Source organism: Ambystoma mexicanum, chromosome 1q (genome assembly GCF_040938575.1).
Source record: "Ambystoma mexicanum isolate Mex_15411 chromosome 1q, UKY_AmexF1_1, whole genome shotgun sequence".
Classification (NCBI taxonomy): Eukaryota; Metazoa; Chordata; class Amphibia; order Caudata; family Ambystomatidae; genus Ambystoma; species Ambystoma mexicanum.
Genome location: NC_090922.1, coordinates 1307554983 through 1307574275, shown reverse-complemented (window position 1 = coordinate 1307574275; position 19293 = coordinate 1307554983). Strand labels below are relative to the sequence as shown.

Below are 19293 nucleotides of genomic sequence, written 5' to 3'. Positions count from 1 at the left end.
TGAGAGAGGGAGAGGAGGTGGCAGAGGGCAGCCTGAAAATGAGTTGAGTGTCGTCAGCGTAGCACTAGAAATATGAGCAGAAAATGGCAATGCAGTGGGCGAGAGTTGCCAGGTATTGGTTGAAAAGCCAGGGCGAGAGGTTAGACCCCTGGGGAACACCACAGGTAGAGAGGAAGATAGATGAAAGGGAGGACCCAAGTTGGACCTGGGAGGGTTGATCTAAGAGGAAAGAGGTCAACCAGGCCAGAGCCTGATCAGTGATACCCAGGTTTTCACGGAGACGGTTGAGCAGGATGGTATAGTTGACCGTGTCGAAGGCAGAAGAGAGATCGAGGAGGATGAGGACAGAGGTAATGTTAGAGTCAAGGTTGGTGAGCAGATCTTCACAGATGTTTAGGAGAGCAGTTTCCATGCTTCTGGCAGCTCTGAAGCCAGACTGGTGGTCATGGAGACAGCCAACAGAATTGGAATGGAGGTTAAGCTGAGATATGGCCAACTTTTCCAGGAGTTTGCCAAAAAAGGGAGTAATGGAAATCGGGCGATAGTTAGCTGGACAAGAAGGATCAGCTGTGGGTTTCTTGAGAAGAGGATGCACAAAGGAGTGCTTCAGAGGGGAGGGGAAGGATCCAGAGCTGAATAATGCTTCCGATTTGTCCTGTGAAATGTAGCTACATGAGCTGCTGAAATGCTGTGTGCTTCGTTTTGAAAGCTATCCTCCTGACAAAAGAGCTCTCAGACCATGGTTACTACTGCTGACCCTTGGGTAGTTTTCTAAATAGATTACAAAGCCAATCAAAAGCTCCTTTTGACAGTAAACCTCCCAATGTGATGGCGTTTGTAACCGATAAAACCAACAGCCCTTGCATGTGTAATAATGTAGAGGTTTGTGAGGAATTTCTTACAAGAGACTTAGGACATTCTTTTTCGTCTTCACAGTAACTTGTTTCACTAGTCAGAATATTGCTACATGTAGTTCAGTTACAAAGCTCAGTGGGTTAACCACTAGCTGAGATGTGTGCTTACACTTTTGCTTACAGGTTAACGTTCTGACAGGGACCACTCTGCCTTTCATCATTCCCAGTTTGACAGATGCTGATATTACCACCTGCTATTCAGAGCACTTTGAAATGACAAAGCCTTGGTAGAAATGACTGCATGAAAACACGTTTTAATTGCATGGTATCGTGGTAGAGATAGCAGAATTGGCAGGTGGGTGGGCTCATTAGGACACAGTTAGTATTTTGGGTTCACTGTGATTATGTCTAAAAAAGAAATTATATGGATTTTTTACAGAAAGAAATCCATTGAATGAAATCACCAAATGTTACATTTTTTATTTAGGGGGTTCAAGCCCCCAAGCCCTCCATTTACCTATGTTTTTCAGCCCACCTTAAAACCCTCCCCACCCGTTTTAAACCCTTACCCCCCTCCTCCCCATTACTATTTTTCGGGAAAAAAACACATTCGATAAAATCACGGGATACCCTCTTTTGCCACAGCATCCTGCCAGAGGCAGCTCAACCTGCAAAGTGCCTGCTGCAGAGATTTATGTGTAAACCTCAAGCACCAGTTTGAATTACAATGGGTTGAGGCAACCTTTCATACTTCTCAGGTTAATGAAATGTGTGCCACCGAGTTGGGTAATAAAACCTGCTGTGCCATAAAAGTGGCTCTATATTAAAGACATGTGTTTTAATGTTTAATGTGATGTATCTATGCGGCTTTAACAATCAAATAAAAGCATAAGCATTTTGATTAAATCCCTGCCCTTTGTACCCACTCCCTTCCTTTTGTGTGCCACTACCAATCCATTAGTGAGGTCAACAGACTGATCCCACGACAATGCATAACGGCACTGGCACAGCACTGCTCAGGCGATCAAACTTCACTAACTAAAGAAACCTTCGGCAGTCAACCAGGGGCCGCGGCCCCATAATGGGTGATGGGGTGCTGACTTGTCTGTTACCTATTTGGGACGAGCCAGTAAAGGATAAGCACTTTCAAGCGCTCCTGGGCTAGCTTTAACTGCCAAAGTGAGGTTCCCCATCACGCGTGTCCTGTCGGTCATGCAAGGCTGGGGCATTTTGCTTCCGCAGACTTGAAGGCCCATAGAGGATGCAGGTGAGCAACTGCCTAAATATGCCTAGCGGGTGCTCCTGTGCCACCTTGCACATTTAGGCCTTATTGGATGTTGTTTAGGAGGCCTTATGACTACCCTGCATGTGCCCTTAGGAACCAGGCAGCTCTCTCTGATTCCTGGTTCCTGTTCATGCTGCGTGGGAGCCAGATGTCCTCTGTGGAAACGGCATCTGGACCGGGGCTGCAGGGTAGGAGCATGTGTTTTCAGGTCTGTCTGCATGCATGCAGGTGTTTGTATCTGTAAGTGTGCGCGAGTGAATGGGAGAGTGTCTGTTGTAGTGTGGGTGAGTGAATGGAGAAATTGATGGATGCAGGAATGAGAGAAAGGGTGGTGTGTAGGGGGGAGTGAGGCTGCAATGTCATGTCCTGGGTGACGGTGAGGGAGGGTATGCTAGGTCATGACATTGCATGTTTTTATGGACTTTAAGAGTACAGCAAACACGATTCATGTCTGCTTTACTTTTGATGCCCATGTTGTTATTACGTGGCACGACTGGCCTACATTAGTGGGCAGTCTGGATGTATTTTGTACTGTGGCACAGTAAAAATCGTATCCGGGCTGGCCCACAAACGTAGGCCAGTTTTGCCAAGGTAGCGCAAGGCCAGGAGACCGGAAGAAAGCCTGGCTGCGGACAGGTAAATAACATTTAAAACATGTATTTGTCTAAGCAAGGGTTTGTATCTGTGGATGCCTGAATAGGAAAGTGTATCTTGTTTGGTTGTGTGTGTTTATGTGACAGCGTATGAATGCTGTATGGGTGCGAGGAGGAATGTAATTATCTAAGTGAATGAAGAATGAATGCTGAATGCATGCTGATGCATGTGTGTGTGAATGCTGTATGAATGCTGATGCATGTGTGTGTGAATGTGAGAGTGAATGAAGAATGAATGATGAATGCATGCTGATGCATGTGTGTGTGAATGTGAGAGTGAATGAAGAATGAATGCTGAATGCATGCTGATGCATGTGTGTGTGAATGTGAGAGTGAATGAAGAATGAATGCTGAATGCATGCTGATGCATGTGTGTGTGAATGTGAGAGTGAATGATGAATGATGAATGAATGCTGATGCATGTGTGTGTGAATGCGAGAGTGAATGAAGAATGAATGATGAATGCATGCTGATGCATGTGTGTGTGAATGTGAGAGTGAATGAAGAATGAATGCTGAATGCATGCTGATGCATGTGTGTGTGAATGTGAGAGTGAATGAAGAATGAATGCTGAATGCATGCTGATGCATGTGTGTGTGAATGTGAGAGTGAATGAAGAATGAATGATGAATGAATGCTGATGCATGTGTGTGTGAATGTGAGAGTGAATGAATGATGAATGCATGCTGATGCATGTGTGTGTGAATGTGAGAGTGAATGAAGAATGGATGATGAATGCATGCTGATGCATGTGTGTGTGTGTGTGAATGTGAGAGTGAATGAAGAATGAATGCTGAATGCATGCTGATGCATGTGTGTGTGAATGTGAGAGTGAGTGAAGAATGAATGCTGAATGCATGCTGATGCATGTGTGTGTGAATGTGAGAGTGAATGAAGAATGAATGCTGAATGAATGCTGATGCATGTGTGTGTGAATGTGAGAGTGAATGAAGAATGAATGATGAATGCATGCTGATGCATCTGTGTCTGAATGTGAGAGTGAATGAAGAATGAATAATGAGTGCATGCTGATGCATGTGTGTGTGTGAATGTGAGAGTGAATGAATGATGAATGCATGCTGTATAAGCGAAGAATGCTGATGTGTTTGAATGTGAGAATGAATGAAGAATGAATACTGTATAAATAATGAATGCTGATGTGTGTGTGTTTGAATAAGTGAATGAATGAAGAATGACTGCTATACACGATAAATGGATGCGCGTGTTTGAATGTGAAAGTGAGGGAGGAATGATATCTCTATAAACGATGAATGCTTGAGCATCTGTTAGAATTTGAGAATGAATGGGGAATGAATGCTGTGAAATGACGAATGCTGATGAGGGTTTGAATGTGAGTGAAAGAAGAATGAATGCTGTAAATGTGGAATGATGTGTGAGTTTTAATGTGAGAATGAATGAATACTGAAGGTTATATAAATGATGGATGCTGATGCATGTGAATGATATATGAATGTTGTATGAGTGATACTGATGTGTATGTTTGAATGTGAGAATGAATGCAAAATGATGGATGCTAATGTGTTTGTTTGAATGTGAGTGAATAAAGAATACATGCTGTATAAATAATTAATGAGGATGCATGCGTTTAAATGTTACAGTGAATGAAGAATGGACAATGTATAAATGAAGAATACTGATGCGTGTGTTTGAATGTGAGAGTGTAGGACATATGAATGATATATAAATGTGCTTAAATGTGAGAGCGAAAGAGGAATGAACGCTGTATAAGTGATGAATGATGATGCATGTGCTTGAATGCGAGGTTGAATGAAGACCAGAAGCTGTATAAATGTGTTTGAATGTGAGAGTGAATGAGGAATGAATGCTGTCTGAATGATCATTGCTGAATGCAGATGCCGTTGTGCCAGCTGGGCAGCAGGCCTTTGATTGCACTGGCCAGGGTCTCTGCCTTCTGGGCATTGTTATTAATTCACCTGATGACTTGGTGTGCCCAGTTTGGACAAATATTCACTGTGGCATGGCATGTATTACTTGGCAACAAAAGGGAAGGCAGCATAATGAGAGTTCTTACTTGTAATGGCACACATTGGTTGGTCCAATCTGGACATGTTGCTTTACTGTGAGATGGAATTTTTTACTGGCCAGCAAGGGTGAAGGCAGCATAAGGTGTATTCCTGATAGGTACTGCCCCGCATTGGTGGGTCTATTCTGTATTCTGTTCATATTTCTTTACTGTGGTATGGCATTTTTCATTGAGCATTAGGGGTAAAGAAACATGTTCAGACAGGACCCAACAATATGGGCCAGTACTGAGGAGAAACACTGATCATGCTGCCTTCACCTTTGAAGCCCAGTAAAAAAATGGCATGCCAGATTAGAGCAATATGGCCATACTGGACCCACCAACGGTGAAGACATCACAATGATTCTTAGTAGGTGGTACTCGGCCACATTGGTGGGCCCAGTCTAGACACATCTTCACAGTTGCATGGCAATATTTACTGGGCATCAAGGTTGAAGGCAGCATTATGAGTGTTCCTATGTGTATTGGTGGGTCCAGTCTGGACAGGTTGCTTTACTGTGACACAGCATTTTTACTGGGTATCAAGGGTGAAGGTAGCATGATGAGTGTTCCTACACGGTACTGGCCTACATTGGTGGATCAAGTCTGGCATATTTTCTTACTGTGTTATTGCATTTGTACTGGTAAAGCCAACAGGTGTATGTTCATACATTTATTTGACGTGTGTATGGTTTAATAAAACCTTTACAACATTGTTTAATAAAAGATTACAAAACACATCTAAATACAATGTACAAATACATTATGCCAATATTAAGGAGAATATAAAGTTGCTCCCTTTATCCATTTACCTCTTCCCATTCCCTCTTCCCCATTAGCCCAAACAGGACACCTTTCCAGTAAATGCTGAATGTACTGAATATCTGCAATTGATAACCGATTGTTCCTATTAAGTATCCTGAACCAGAACTGTTCAGAACTCAGAGTTATCATTATGTACACACTGCCGGAAATACTTCTTTTGGATCATCATAACTTTTCCGGCATTAAATAAAACAATCTCTTGCATTTTCTATTTCTTCTCCAAATCACCCAAATCGACATTTCCTGAGGTAGAACGGCCATTTTAATTTAAATCCTAGTCCCATAAACATTCCTCTATAATACCTACGTAGTAATTTTTCCAAATAATGCGGTATCGCATTGTATTTTTTTATTAACGTGGCTTAATTGTGAGGGGAGTTTGCATTTTTTCCCCCTTAATTGTTTCAATCTAATCCTGTTTGCAATATTGTTTTTTAATGAGCTGCGGGGCAGCGATTAATTCCTACGTTAATGTGTTCATTTTATACAGGAGAGCCAATGTACTTGCAATCCATTTATTTCAAGCTGGACAATTTCCTTTAGTCTCTATGTCATGATGATCTATGTAGAGGGAATCCATGGTAGACACTACAAGATTCCTTTATCAGGCAATTGGGCTGATTCACAGAACGTTTTCCTATGGGATTGCGTCATTATAAAACACTTCCATGAATCGGGCCCAATGTGTCTCCATTCTACCATTGCCTTCATTGAAATAAGAGCAAGCTCATATCTGATTAGTGCTATTGGGGCACAGGTTGGAATCCCCAAAGTATTTCCCCACAGATTGGCCTCCACTTTCGACCCAACCAAAATCAGGATCTCCAAATTCAGCTCATAAATCAACGAAGGGATTATCTCCGCTTTATAAAATTGAATGCAAGGGATTAGGGTACATTTCCCTATATTGTTCTTTTGTTTTCATTAGCGCTGTTATAGACACCATTTTTGGTTTTTTACTTCACTAAGCTTTGATTTCAAACTATCTTTGTAATACAACTTAAATACCAGTTTTTCCATGCATTCACCTTCTCTACTGGTTCTTTCCAAGGAAACCAAGCATAGATTGTTGTAACTGGCTTCTCAATGCCTGACATAATTAATATTTTTATTTTATGTACGTTCTTCATATATGGTAATACTGCCACATATTGGTGCAGCCTCCATGGACATGTATAGGCAAAGACAACATGAACATGTTTGTTATACTTGGATATAATGTGTGCAGAGGCATCATAAAATGAGATGGAAAATGCTCCTGTGCAATTTTGATGACCTACATCTATTGGATATTTTGCATGTTACCCTACCCAACACCAATTGAAAACTGTCTTTTTACCCAATTTTCTACAGAAAGTGTGCTGAAAATGTACGATTTGAACCCAATATTTTACACATTTTCTCATGAGGTGAGAGGTGAGCACTAGCCAATGCCCCACTCATGATCTGCATTCTTTTTCTATGCATGGTCACTCCCCTATATTCTGGACAAACATTTAAGCTCTCCAATTTAAAAAATTCACCAGCCGACACTACAGTCGACTCTCCCAGCATGACTGCTATTGTGCATTATTTGGATGAGTGGGAGACAGTCACTAGGAGTGCCTGCAACTACACAGACCATTTGCTGAAGAGTGCTTGAAAAATGTGGATCATCAAGCACCTACCATGGAGCAGATGCTGCGGTCGCCTAGCACCATCCCCTGGCATCCAGAGGAACCCAACACTCTTAACAATTAATTGAAGCATATTGAAGACATGCTCTCCTCGGGTTTTCACTAGCATGCTGTCGGTGGATGTCTTACCTTCTTACGCACCTGCTGTTCTTTGGCAGAGTGGGCCTTCACGTGTTTCCGCAGCGAACTTGGGTCGGTGTAGCGCTTCGAACACCCAGAAATCTGGCAGGCATAAGGTTTCTGCAAAGGTTTGAAAAGAAAAAGGGAGAAGGCTTTGTTTTAGGCGATACCCACTGTGATCAGTAGGTTTGCAAAGGAGAGATATCACGTGAAAACACGTATTGGAAACATTTTTAGGTGCCTGAATTTCCACGACCTAGCTCTTTTGAAGCAGCATGGTGCTTTTTGGAGAAAAGTGACTGATAACATCATGTGTACAATTACCTGGCAAGTATGCACCAAACAACCTTTGGCATAACAACATTTACACTCATTGATCTGTGAAAAATGGCATTAGCACCGAGTGGCCAGTGGCAGACTTGCTTCCACTGAGCAGATCACCTTGGAAAATCATCTGGCATCCATACAATTTAGGTGATCTGGCAGCAGAATCCGAAACAGGATCGATTATGTGTTTGCAGTCTGTCTGAAACTACTTCATAGAAACGACGGTGTGATTTACAGTGCACATAATTGACAAGTTGTGGCACAGTGTTTAAGTGAGTTGGCCAGAATATACTTTCATTTTGGTCACTTGCTGAATCTCAGTGATACAATCCAGGCCACTAGGTTGCAAGTCTAGGAAGTTCGCAACTAGGCTACTATTCTACCCTCCTTAAAATATCTAGCTTTGCAAGCTTCATCGTTTGACTGTCTTTTAGGGAAATTGAAAAATATCCAGACAGGCCTGTCTCTTTAGAAAGACAGTGAGGCTATGGAGGAGTCAGATGGGTGCCTTCAGCCCACCCAATTGGCCTCTCTGAGGCACAGGCCTCTTGGTAGACCCCCCCCCACTTTTTCCTACAGTCTATCCCGCCTTGGGCAAACATACCTGAATAGAGTAAGTCTCACAGTGGACCAGGTGTAAGAGTTGTGGTTGCCTGAAATCAACTAAAATGGAGGTAGCATTTCACAGGCCTGACCTTTTATAATAACAGAAATATATGTGTTCCTGAAATGATCAACTCAAGGTTGGAAGCAGTATGAACTTTTTTTTTTATGGAGTATCCTAGAGTCTAAGTTGTTGACTTTGCACAGATATCTAGACACAGTTCGAATGATAAACAGGTTTCAAGTTCTAAAACTTCTTAAGGGCTTGCATTTCAGTGACCTTTGCTTTTAACAGGTTTCATTTCATCAGAAAATAAATCTTTCTCCCATCTTAGTTTCTGACAATGGTCCATGATATTATTAGGAAGAAGGCTGACTCCTACAGTAGGTGCCAGTGCCACCGGGAAACTCAGCTGTTCTACGATTTGCACGTTTTGCTGATACACAGCACTGTCTATCACCCAGCGGTTAGATCCTTGTCTCACTAGATACATTTTTATAAATGATCCTCTTCGTTGATCAGCATGGTTCCTTCATTCCTTCTGAATGCATATTACATTCTGTAATTCTAATGTTATCCTGCAAATGCATCCTCTTATTGTGCACTGCTCTGTTGCTAGCCAGCTAGGTTTGCATTTCATGAAAACCAATAAATGCACAGATCAAAGATGTACTGCCTTTCAGTTGGAGAGATTGATTGACATCTTCTGCGTCCCTCCCCTGCATGCCAGCCCTGGTCAAGGACATGATATGATAAGTCATTTATAACGCGCCTGTACACAAGTGTTTCTAGGTGCAACAAGGCAAGGAAGGCGAGACAAAGGGAGGACAGAACAAACAATATTACTAGGCCTTGTGTCCTTCAGATTGCGCAAGTGCATGATACAAGTGCTGGAGAGAGGACCTGCAAGAACTGAAGTGAACAGCAGCACTTGAGCCACAGACTTACAGCTTCAAAGCCCAACCAGGGCTGTAACTAAAAGGACAATATAGCACTGAATGCTTCCATCCCCTGCAACCTAATGCAACTGTGTTTTACCCAGTGGCATCTCCCTAGAGATGGGCCTCCCTCTGAGGGTACCGCCCATACTGACACAGTGTCTCCGCTATTTGCCAGGGTCTGCACCATACTGTGCTAATGTTCAGCAGCAGGCCGTGGCCTCGGTGCTCTCTATGTACCTTCCACACTGGTCTCCACCTCAAAGAGCCACACACACGATGCATCCAGAGGCCAATGAAGAGCTAGGACCTGTCCACAAGACCCATGGCTGCATGGGATCTGCAAGAGACCAGCATTTGAAAGCTCATTGCCAAACTCAATTAAATCAAGTACTTCCTACACAGGAGGCCTGATAACAAGGAAAGGGTCCAGATCACCATCGTTCAGCCAGATTTTGACTGTGGACACCAGTTCTATAGGAGGTGAAATTGAACAACCGGGCACCTCAGAACTGAAAGGCGTCCCAAAGCATGAGTGAGGTTTCCTCCATTGATGCCCATGTGAAGGTGGGTCAGCATCACATTCTGCTCAGGCAAAGCATCTGAACCTGGCTTGAGACCTGATCTCTTAGGTAAGCAACCAATGAGGTTGGACTAGTGGACCTGGGGAAGGTATAGACACACTGAGTCCCTGCAAGCCCCCAAGACACCCAGTAACCTTATGACACACGCCCTGAAACACTTGTGCATGGACGCGATATAAATAAAATATCACATCATATATGATGGACACTTACCCGATTTGCCAGTGACTCTTGAAAGCGCAGTGAATCTGCAGCCTCAAGTCTTTCACTAAATGATTTTACTTCAGAGTTGTATGCATATGTGTATAACTATCCTGCGTGAATTATAAAGTAATACACATGTGTTTATTGTTTGTAAAGACTCTACTTTTACATATGAAGGAACAGTTTAGCACTAAAGGTTTATGAACACAACTTGGTACACTAAATAACATAGGAAGCTGATAACTTAGAAAACAGATCCATATCTTTGAAACCAAGGTAGAAGATTCCTAGAGAAAGCCAAACATAGTGAAGGAAGGAAAGAGGGCTATGATAGATTGAAAGATGGTCTCTTCAAACTGGGCATCCCCTGTTACAGGAGCAGTGGTTCACAGGGTCCCCCCCCCAGAGGAAAACTCCCTGGAGGAGAACAGGGTGGCCAGTAACTAAACATAGCCAGAGCACCAGCTGGCCCACAAGAGAAGAGAGAAAGACTGTCACTAGTCTGCGGGTGGCGATGGCACACCAGCATAACAGCTCCCCAAAGCAGACTGCCCACAGACATGGCAAAGTCAATCAGGCACCAGGTGTCCCAAAGAGTCCTGCTGCCACCACTCTACTCCTCTGATATAAGAATGTCCATTGTTCAGAGTCCAGAGGTGGGTCTACGCAGTGGCGGGGGGTACAGCGTCATCATGCGGCAGCACACGCTCTTCCACGGCAAGATCATCTGGATGCGCCAACATCATCCACACCCTCCACAAGTCTCTGGACTCAGGTCTTATGGTGACACAGGTGATGTCTGAAGCTTTGAGGGGGGTGAGAGACAGGACCATCCAGCTGCAAAGGAATCTCTTGGTCAGTTGGCACTGTGCTCTGGACTGGCTTGCACACCAGCTTTTATTGTAGCACATCCGACCTTCACCATGCCATTACAGCGTAGCGCACCGTTACTTCACAGGGCACCTGAGGCCACCCCTTCCATCTCATCAGCTGGACATAGAATTCTCAGTTCAACCATACGTCTGTCTGGACATCTGTTTAATTCACGGTGATAAAGTATTACCCTGCATCTAGGATAACACCACACTGCAGGGAGCGTGGCCTTCATTGCCTGGCCATGACTACCCACCGGTGAGCAAACGATAGCCTTATTTTCATGTTTAGGGTAGAGTAGACAGTCTCTTTCCTCGTGTTTGGGGAACATGCTTGACCATGGTCTTCGAGAACCACCAAGAAGCCCTCTGTTTGAGATGCATTGAGGCACTATTTAGAGATCCAAGCACGCACGTTCTATATGCATGGACAACTCAGCAATGACTGTTGCTTGCTGATAAACATTCTGCTACTTGCTCTTGCTAACTGGGAAGGAATAACAGGACAATGGGCCTCATTACATGGAATGTGGTAAGGGTTTACCGTTACCGGTAAGGGTACCGGTACCGGTAAACACTTACCGCCTTACTACGAGGTCCCTTTGCGGGACCAGACCTCAACGGCTGGTTTTACCAGCCGTTAAGGAACGGGGCCGCAAAGGGACCTTGGAGGCAATTACGGTACCGCAATTTGCAGTACCGTAATTGCTGCCTTTCCCATTCCCATTGAACCCTATGGGGGCTTAGATGGGAATGGTGAAGTGCCATGGTGAATGCGGAATTATCGCCCCCACACACCTTGGAATGTGGCAGTAATTCCGCCATTCACCGTGGCGGACTCGGTACGGTACCGGCGGCAACCATGGCGCTAATAGCGCCATGGTTACCGCCTACCATGTAATGAGGCCCAATGTTAATGTTTGATTCATCTGTGTGTGTATCTCCCGCATCTGCCATTGGTTTGGATTCGTAAGGTTGCGTAGTGTGTGATTGGAAAGTGTCCTAATTGTGTATGGTAGATGTTGTGCATTAGTATAGGATGTGTATGCCATTGGAGGTGTTCTATTAGTATCACTGGGATACTTTTCTAAGTGGATTGGAAAAAGTGGTGGTAAAAGTGCCGGCACACTTTAAATGGCACTTAATCCCTCCTGCTAGATTTTCTTTAATTTGGTGGGTGGAGCTGTGGAGCAGAGTAAGTTTACCACACTCGCCTGATTTGTCCGTTCCGCCTGCCAGGTCCACCTGCTTTACCAACTGTTTGTGATTATTTTCATGTTCTCAGTCATGCAGTGGGTTCCATTGTTAATGCCTCCCACAGTTGTTCATTGTGGAGGCATTAACGCTTTTTCACACACGTAAAAGAAAATTCAGGTGGCTTGCACTTTTTATTTACCAATACACGTTTGAAAGTTTTAAGCGGGGACCTTTTGCACTATAGTGCAGACGGAAATGGTCCTTCCTCTCCATGCAATTAACTATTCAAATTAAAATGTCCCCAACTCACTGTGTCCACGATATAACAGTGTAGCTGGGCAACACGTTAAGTGCCTGACAGATTACATTCTGCACGTTTCAAAACAGCTATTTCGACTATTTCTAGAAATTGACAAACATTTTCTACAATTTCATGAGATAAATGGGGGTGAAGATACGGAATTCCCCGCTCACATATCATCAGCATACTTTGCAGATATGTCATTTGAATATGATTTCCCTTATTTATTTATTTATTTGCATTTGTAGAGCGCACGTACAGCCCGGGGGCTTCGTGGCGCTTACAAGAGATTACACGGAATTTTCAGTAGGCAGGTTACATATGACCAAACAGGTCTCTTAGTTGCACGTACAGAGTTCATAACAATTTTTCTTAAGGCGGCCATATCAAAACAGCTTGTTGGTTAGATGAAAAGTTGTGTCTTAAGTGCTTTGCGGAAGGCTAGGTGGGACTGAATCATTCTGAGGCTCGGCGGGAGGGCATTCCACTGTGTGGCAGCTATCGTGGGGAAGCTGGAGCCTCCTGCACGGGCCTTATTGGTTTTGGGCATTAGGATAAGGTTAGAGTAACCTTCCCTAAGGGGTCTTGTGGCAGTGTGTTTCACAATCCTCTGTACAAGGTACGGAAGGGCAGTATCATGGAGGCATTTGTGCGCTAGTGAGAGAGTTTTGAAAATGATTCTCTGTTTAACCATGAGCCAGTGAACTTGTCTCCTGATTGCTGAGATGTGTTCTTTTCTTGAGGTCCTGGTGGCTGCCCTGAGGGCATTGTTTTGCGCTACTTGCAGTTTAGAAAGGTTTTTGCCAGACGTCCCCGATAGTAGGGCATTGCAATAGTCTAGTCTAGAGCCAATGATGGCTCTGGCTATGGCTAGGCAGTTCTGTTGTGAAAGGAAGGGTCTGGCTGCATTAATGATTTTGGAGTAGTAAGCTGATGAGGTAGAGATGGCATTTACTTGTCTGTCCATGGTGAGGTTTGAGTCAAGGTAGACGCCCAATGTTTTGATGTGGTCAGCCACTTTGATGGGTGTATTGTCAATAGTGAAGGAGGAGTATTCCTGACTGAGGTTGCCCAAGGTGGTGGGTGAGCCGATGAGTAGGAGTTCTGTTTTTTCGCTGTTTAAACAGAGCCAGTTGTCAGCCATCCTGGATTGGATAGTCGAGTACATAGCCGTGAGATTAGACATGTCAGTCTTGTAGTCACCTGTAAGAGGGATTAACACCTGCGTATCATCCGCATAATTGGTGTATGATATGCCCATGGCATCCAGGATGCTAAACAGTGGCCTGGTGAAAAGGTTGTAGAGCGTGGCCGCTATGCATGACCCTTGTGGGACTCCACATTTAAGTAGGCTCGGGGTGGCCGAGGCAGAGTCCGAGAAGACTTTCATAGCCCTATCTTTGAGAAAGGAGAGAAGTTGGCTGCAGAAGCAAGGTGACGGCACAGCGTGTTGTGGTTGACCAAGTCGAAAGCAGCTGATAAGTCAAGGAGTAGGAGAAGTGCAGGCTTGCCTAGGTCTCTCGTCGTCCATTTGGTTTTTTAAGTCGAGGAGGGCTGATTCCGTGCCATGTCTTGGGCGGAAACCTGATTGCCGTAGGCCTAAGAGTTGGTTCTCCTGCAAGTATTGTTGGACTTGAATATAGGCCGCTTTATCGAGAATTTTTAGCAGGAAAGGGACTGTGGTGATTGGCCTGCAGTTCCCGGGTATGGTAGGGTCGAGTGATGGTTTTTTGATTAATGGGCGTAACCCACGCTTCTTTGAGGTCTTTAGGGACAAGGCCTGATCTGAAGGGGGCATTAATGAAGGCAGTGAGGAAGGGAGCCAAGGCGTGAGCGGAGTCTTTAATGAGTTGAGCTGGACAGGCATCACCTTTACAGTTCAATGGTTTAATGGATTTGAGGAGGGTAATGGCCTCTGATTCAGTGATGTCTCTGAATTCGAATGGGGGAGAGGGTTTTGGTGCTGGCGAGGTAGGTGCTTTGCTATGCTGGCTAGCTATCAGTTTTTCTAACGTTTTTTCTATCATTCAATAGTAAATATGTGTGTGTTGTTATTAAACTCTCCTCTGCCTTTAACACGTCCATTTCTTTTGGAGAACTGAAGGGGCTTTCTGCACCTGCTTGGTTTGCCCATGTGTCTGGTTACCCTCACAAATGCACATCTGCGGAAGAGCTCACAGTGAGTCAACCTTATAAACCACTGCTTTTCATTGTCTATAGATCCAATGACTTCAGCATTTGTAAGGTGAATGGCATGCCCGTATGTTTTGTTTTCCAAACTGCATTCTTGGAAATATTCAATAGCACCTGGTCACACATGGGACTATGTGGCAAGTCTGTATTCCAAAATGGCTGCCAACTTGATATGTTCTATGTGAAAATGTCCCCAGCAAAATGGAGTCATGAGAAAATGAAGCCTGCAAAAAGCCATTCGTTCAATACAATCAAAATGTTTCCAGTATTAAGGTCGTCAAAAAAGCTATTTTTAAATACACAAAAGTGAAAGCCTGTAACCCTACCAATGATACAAACCTTTAATAAAACCTCCCCAATCACCCTAACTCCATTCCTTAAACTTCCCCTTATTAGAGTTACAGAACTCTAACCCTTCAGCGCTCTTAAGCATTTTAATTGCACATTACCCAATACAAAATCTATCGGAAATGAACAGTGAACCTAATTCCAACCACATCACCAGCTTGAAACAAATGTCAGAGCATTTGCCCTAACCCAAGCCCTTGCTCTAATCCTACCTTAGCCTCACCCTACCTTCAACTCTAACACTTATCCTAATCCTTACTTTGCTCTAACCACTAGGTTTATCCTAACCCTTATCCTATGCTAACATTACTAGCCCTCCCCAACTTCCCTATCCCTTCTTTTAACACTTACCCAAACCATTACCCAATAAGCCCTAGCCTTACCATGGCCGCTGCTCTAAAACCTACCCTGACACTAATCTACCCTAACAACTAGCCAGACCAACATCGCCAGCCCTGCAGCATATACCCTGGCCCTAACTCTTACCCAATTTCTAAAGAAAATCTTTACTGTAACCCTTACCACTATCCTTTTCCTAACCCCTATTCTAGCAGTAACACTAGGCAATCAGAAGCCCACACAACCCTTCTTAGCCCTCACAATTACCCTTGCACCACTGCATTTTTGGCTACTTTTCCTCTGAATTTTCTGACTACATTTTGCTTGGCAACTTTTTCACTGCAGAGGTATTTTCTCTACGACTTTTTCACGGACTACATTTCTGCTTGCAACGTTTTCCCTAGATATCGTTTTTTCACTGGCTATTGATGGCAAGATCCGTCTTTGTTGTGCTAAATAACTGAAGGAGGAACGCATTATTTTACTGAAATTAGCCGATGTTCCCATATGCCGTGCCTAGAAACACTTGTGAACAGGCATGTTATAAATGCCGCATCATATCATATCATAGTTGGCAAGTGTTCTTTTCTCTGGCATGTGCTTCAATGCAGGATTATGGAATGCCAGAGATGTGCCTATCAATGTCAAATTCAAAGGGTCTTCTATATAGCTCACAGATACCATTGGTATGGCTTTGCGGCTCCGCTCCACATTCTTGTCAGGCAGTGCATTCGCTGCACAGCTCATCTGTCTGATGGACCAGAGTCTGCTGTCATGATGTTTTGGACGAGGATCTACTGTATGCGGCGGTGATTTGCACGTTTGTGGAGGTGGTGTAGGATTGCTCGGTTGGGCGCTGCAAGCGTGGTGTCGCTGCAGCTGAACTGTCTGGAGGCATGCTGTGGGGTGATTGGTGCATGCAGTGACTGGTGGTGTGAGGGCTAGGACTCTGACTCTGGACTTCGCATAACTTCCCTTGTCTGTGGGGATACCCGTCAAGCAGAGGCTTACCCGAGTGTAGGTTTGAGGTGGGAGCGTGCATCGAGGGTTGTGCGTGGAGTGAGCGATGCAGAAAAAGTGCTAGTTAAAGGAAAGCCATCCAATCAAATTAGCAGTTTCTTACAGAAAACCAGCTGAACATTTCAATATTTTTCACAGTGCTGACGCCCCTCCCCCAAAAATGTGTATCACACCACTATTTCGAAATATCCATAGAAATTACCGAAAATGTCATTCTTTAACAACACCCGTGGATGGCATGCAATTCTTTTAAGTTGCCTATTTAACTGTATAGTAGTATAGTGCAGTGTAAAATGGTAACATTGTAGCAACAATTTCAAGTACGATTTTTAATGTGCCAGGATTCTGGTCAATATTTGCTCAATTAAATGATCCAAGTCCTTTTTAGCACCACAGGTAGATGATGCATGCAATTTGATTATTTTATGAGCAAAAACAGTGAGTGAAATCATCTATTAAATACGGTGAGGGGGGTGGTAAGAGGAACCTAAAAAGCCATTCACCACCCAATGCATACCACCCTATGTATATGCCGGCCCTCTGACACACATGCTCCTCAATCAGGAACCCTTCTCCTCACAGCGCTGTCCCACGTAGAGTAGATGGCAGCTCTAGGTCCTTGCACCACCCCAGGGCCACAATTCCAGCAGCCCTGCCAACGAACCCTGCCGTACAATGGATCAGAAATGTTGCCCATGAAAATTCACACACACTGGAACCCAGGAGTCAAGCCCTAAAAAAAGTGGGGGGACTTATTAACATACCAATTGAATGTGGTGTGAACAGAAAATAGCATATCAAGGTACCCGCTGAAATAAATGTGGGGGGACTCCATCCACCCACGTGTACCTTCGACTTCAGCCCTGCTGGAGCCCTTTATCAACAGATTTCACCCCAAATCAAGGGATATTCAGCAGAAGGAGCAGGTGTGTATATTTCCGCTCGGGTTAGGGTTGTGGTCTAGTGTTATTTACCATTTGCAGCTCTTTACATGCTGTAAATATCCCATGAAATCCCAATTCAATGCTAGCTGGTACTTTAAAAATAGGAAGAACAATTTAAAATATCACATGTGTTATCGTTACCACCATTTGAACTTGAAGAACTGGGTTCTAATCTGGGCTCTGACACTTAATACAGACCATGTGTGCTTCTGATCAAATTAATTAATTGAGTTGTGCCTCAAATTGTAAAAACCTAGAATCGGAGAACATGAAACCTCTGTGTTGTACAACCTGCCGCCAGTTCTCCCTAATCCCACCACAGCTTGTTTTCTGGGCTCTGGACCCCGCGTCCCACACCAGTGCATGAACAGTGCCTCATGTTTCAGACGCTCCTGTGCAAGTAAATTCTCTCTTTACACTGTACGCTGCTCCTTGGAGTATCTGTGCCAGATAAAATACACAGCGCATGCCCAGGCCTTCTGCTATTGCCCTGGTTTTGAGTATACTCCTCGTAAGTATACTCCTCGATGAATTAATGAAGGGTGTTTTTTGGAGTTTAAGCCCTTACCTAATGTTTATTTTCCAGATAAAACAATTACGAAATTGCAAATCTTCATTATCCTACTTTTCACCATCATTGCATTTTTAAATGTAGAAAACACCCATATAATTAAAGGGACAAGGTCTGCGAATGAGCAAGGAGGCGGAAGGAATCTGAAGGAAGCAGGGCACATTTACAGGCAAGTTTAGAGCAACTCAGAAGTCAGTACTGTACCTTTTTGCAGAGCAAGCCTGTCTCAGATTGGAAAGCAGAAGATAAGAGGAAAGAACAAGAAAGAGGAAACAGTTATAAAGGGAAGCACTGAAGGCATAGATAGATATTCGCAAACACATGCAGAGACTGAGAGGTTTCGCCCATTGGGGGCGGCCATGATTTCCTGCTGCAGCTTTTCAATGAATTCCATGCACTTGCCAAATGTGCCAAATCAGATGAATGACATGCATGGGTCTCACATGCAAGTTTTCAAGGCGTGCACAGAGACCGAAATAAATACAAATCTGAAAGCATTTGGAGCAGTGGATTCCTACCTTTTAACCAAATGAGACTGTTCTTGCAGCACTGATTGCATTAGAAAATATGAGCGGGCCACTTCTGCAATGCTTGCTTGCATTCACTGCGCCTAATGCACATTTGACATTCCATAATGTTAAATGGACCAAAATCATTAGCTGCTAAGAATGTAAGTATTTGTTAAATGCGACCGTATTGTGATTGAAGAAGCCTTTGAGACATAGTGGGTCATTACGAGAATGCCGGCCGGCAATCTCGGTTCACTGTTTCCACCACCCAATATCCCAGTATTACCGGTGGCGAAGTAACTGTTGGACTCCATGGGATGGGAACCACTGAAGCACCGGCACTGTTGTTAACGGTGCCAGTGCTTCAGTGATTTATCTGCCGGTCGCGGCCTGAACTACGGGCAGGTCAGGCCTGCCGGTAGGTCACTGCCCTGACCAGCAGACTCGGTGTATACCGGTCGGGAAACGGTGCTGGTACAAGTTGCTTATTTCTGGACCAGCATACTCGTAATGACCCCCATTAAAAGCTTATGTTGTACAATTGTAGCGTACAATTATTGGTGAATTGAATCGAAACGTTTTAAGAATCTGTTCTGTTCATATGCCATTATTCGACATAAAAACATTAGGCAACAAGCAGATTGCACACTAAAATATAAGAAGAAATTTAAATATATAATGATAAACAGGCTAAAAACATTTTTTTGACTAGCTATAGGACAGATAAAATACATACAACCATAAAAGATACATAGAATGAATAGCCAAACTAATATCCTACAGTAATGCCTATATAAAGTTCATACCGTACAGTACATAACGATACTCATGCTGTAATGAACCCATTTTCCAGATGGTGCCACCCAGTACCCTTTCCTCCCTATA

The 19293-nt window shown here is 43.9% G+C and overlaps 1 protein-coding gene across 3 annotated transcripts in view; it reads right to left on the bottom strand.

Moving 5' to 3' along the window:
- GLIS1 (GLIS family zinc finger 1) overlaps nt 1-19293 on the bottom strand; it is a 1244663-nt gene that overhangs the window by 250345 nt on the left and 975025 nt on the right. For 2 of the 3 annotated variants that reach the window (XM_069642164.1, XM_069642166.1), the window contains exon 5: nt 7467-7577. In XM_069642164.1, coding sequence (XP_069498265.1) covers nt 7467-7577 — 111 coding nt within the window. The remainder of the gene's footprint in view (nt 1-7466; nt 7578-19293) is intronic. The other variant, XM_069642165.1, reaches the window with a different exon arrangement.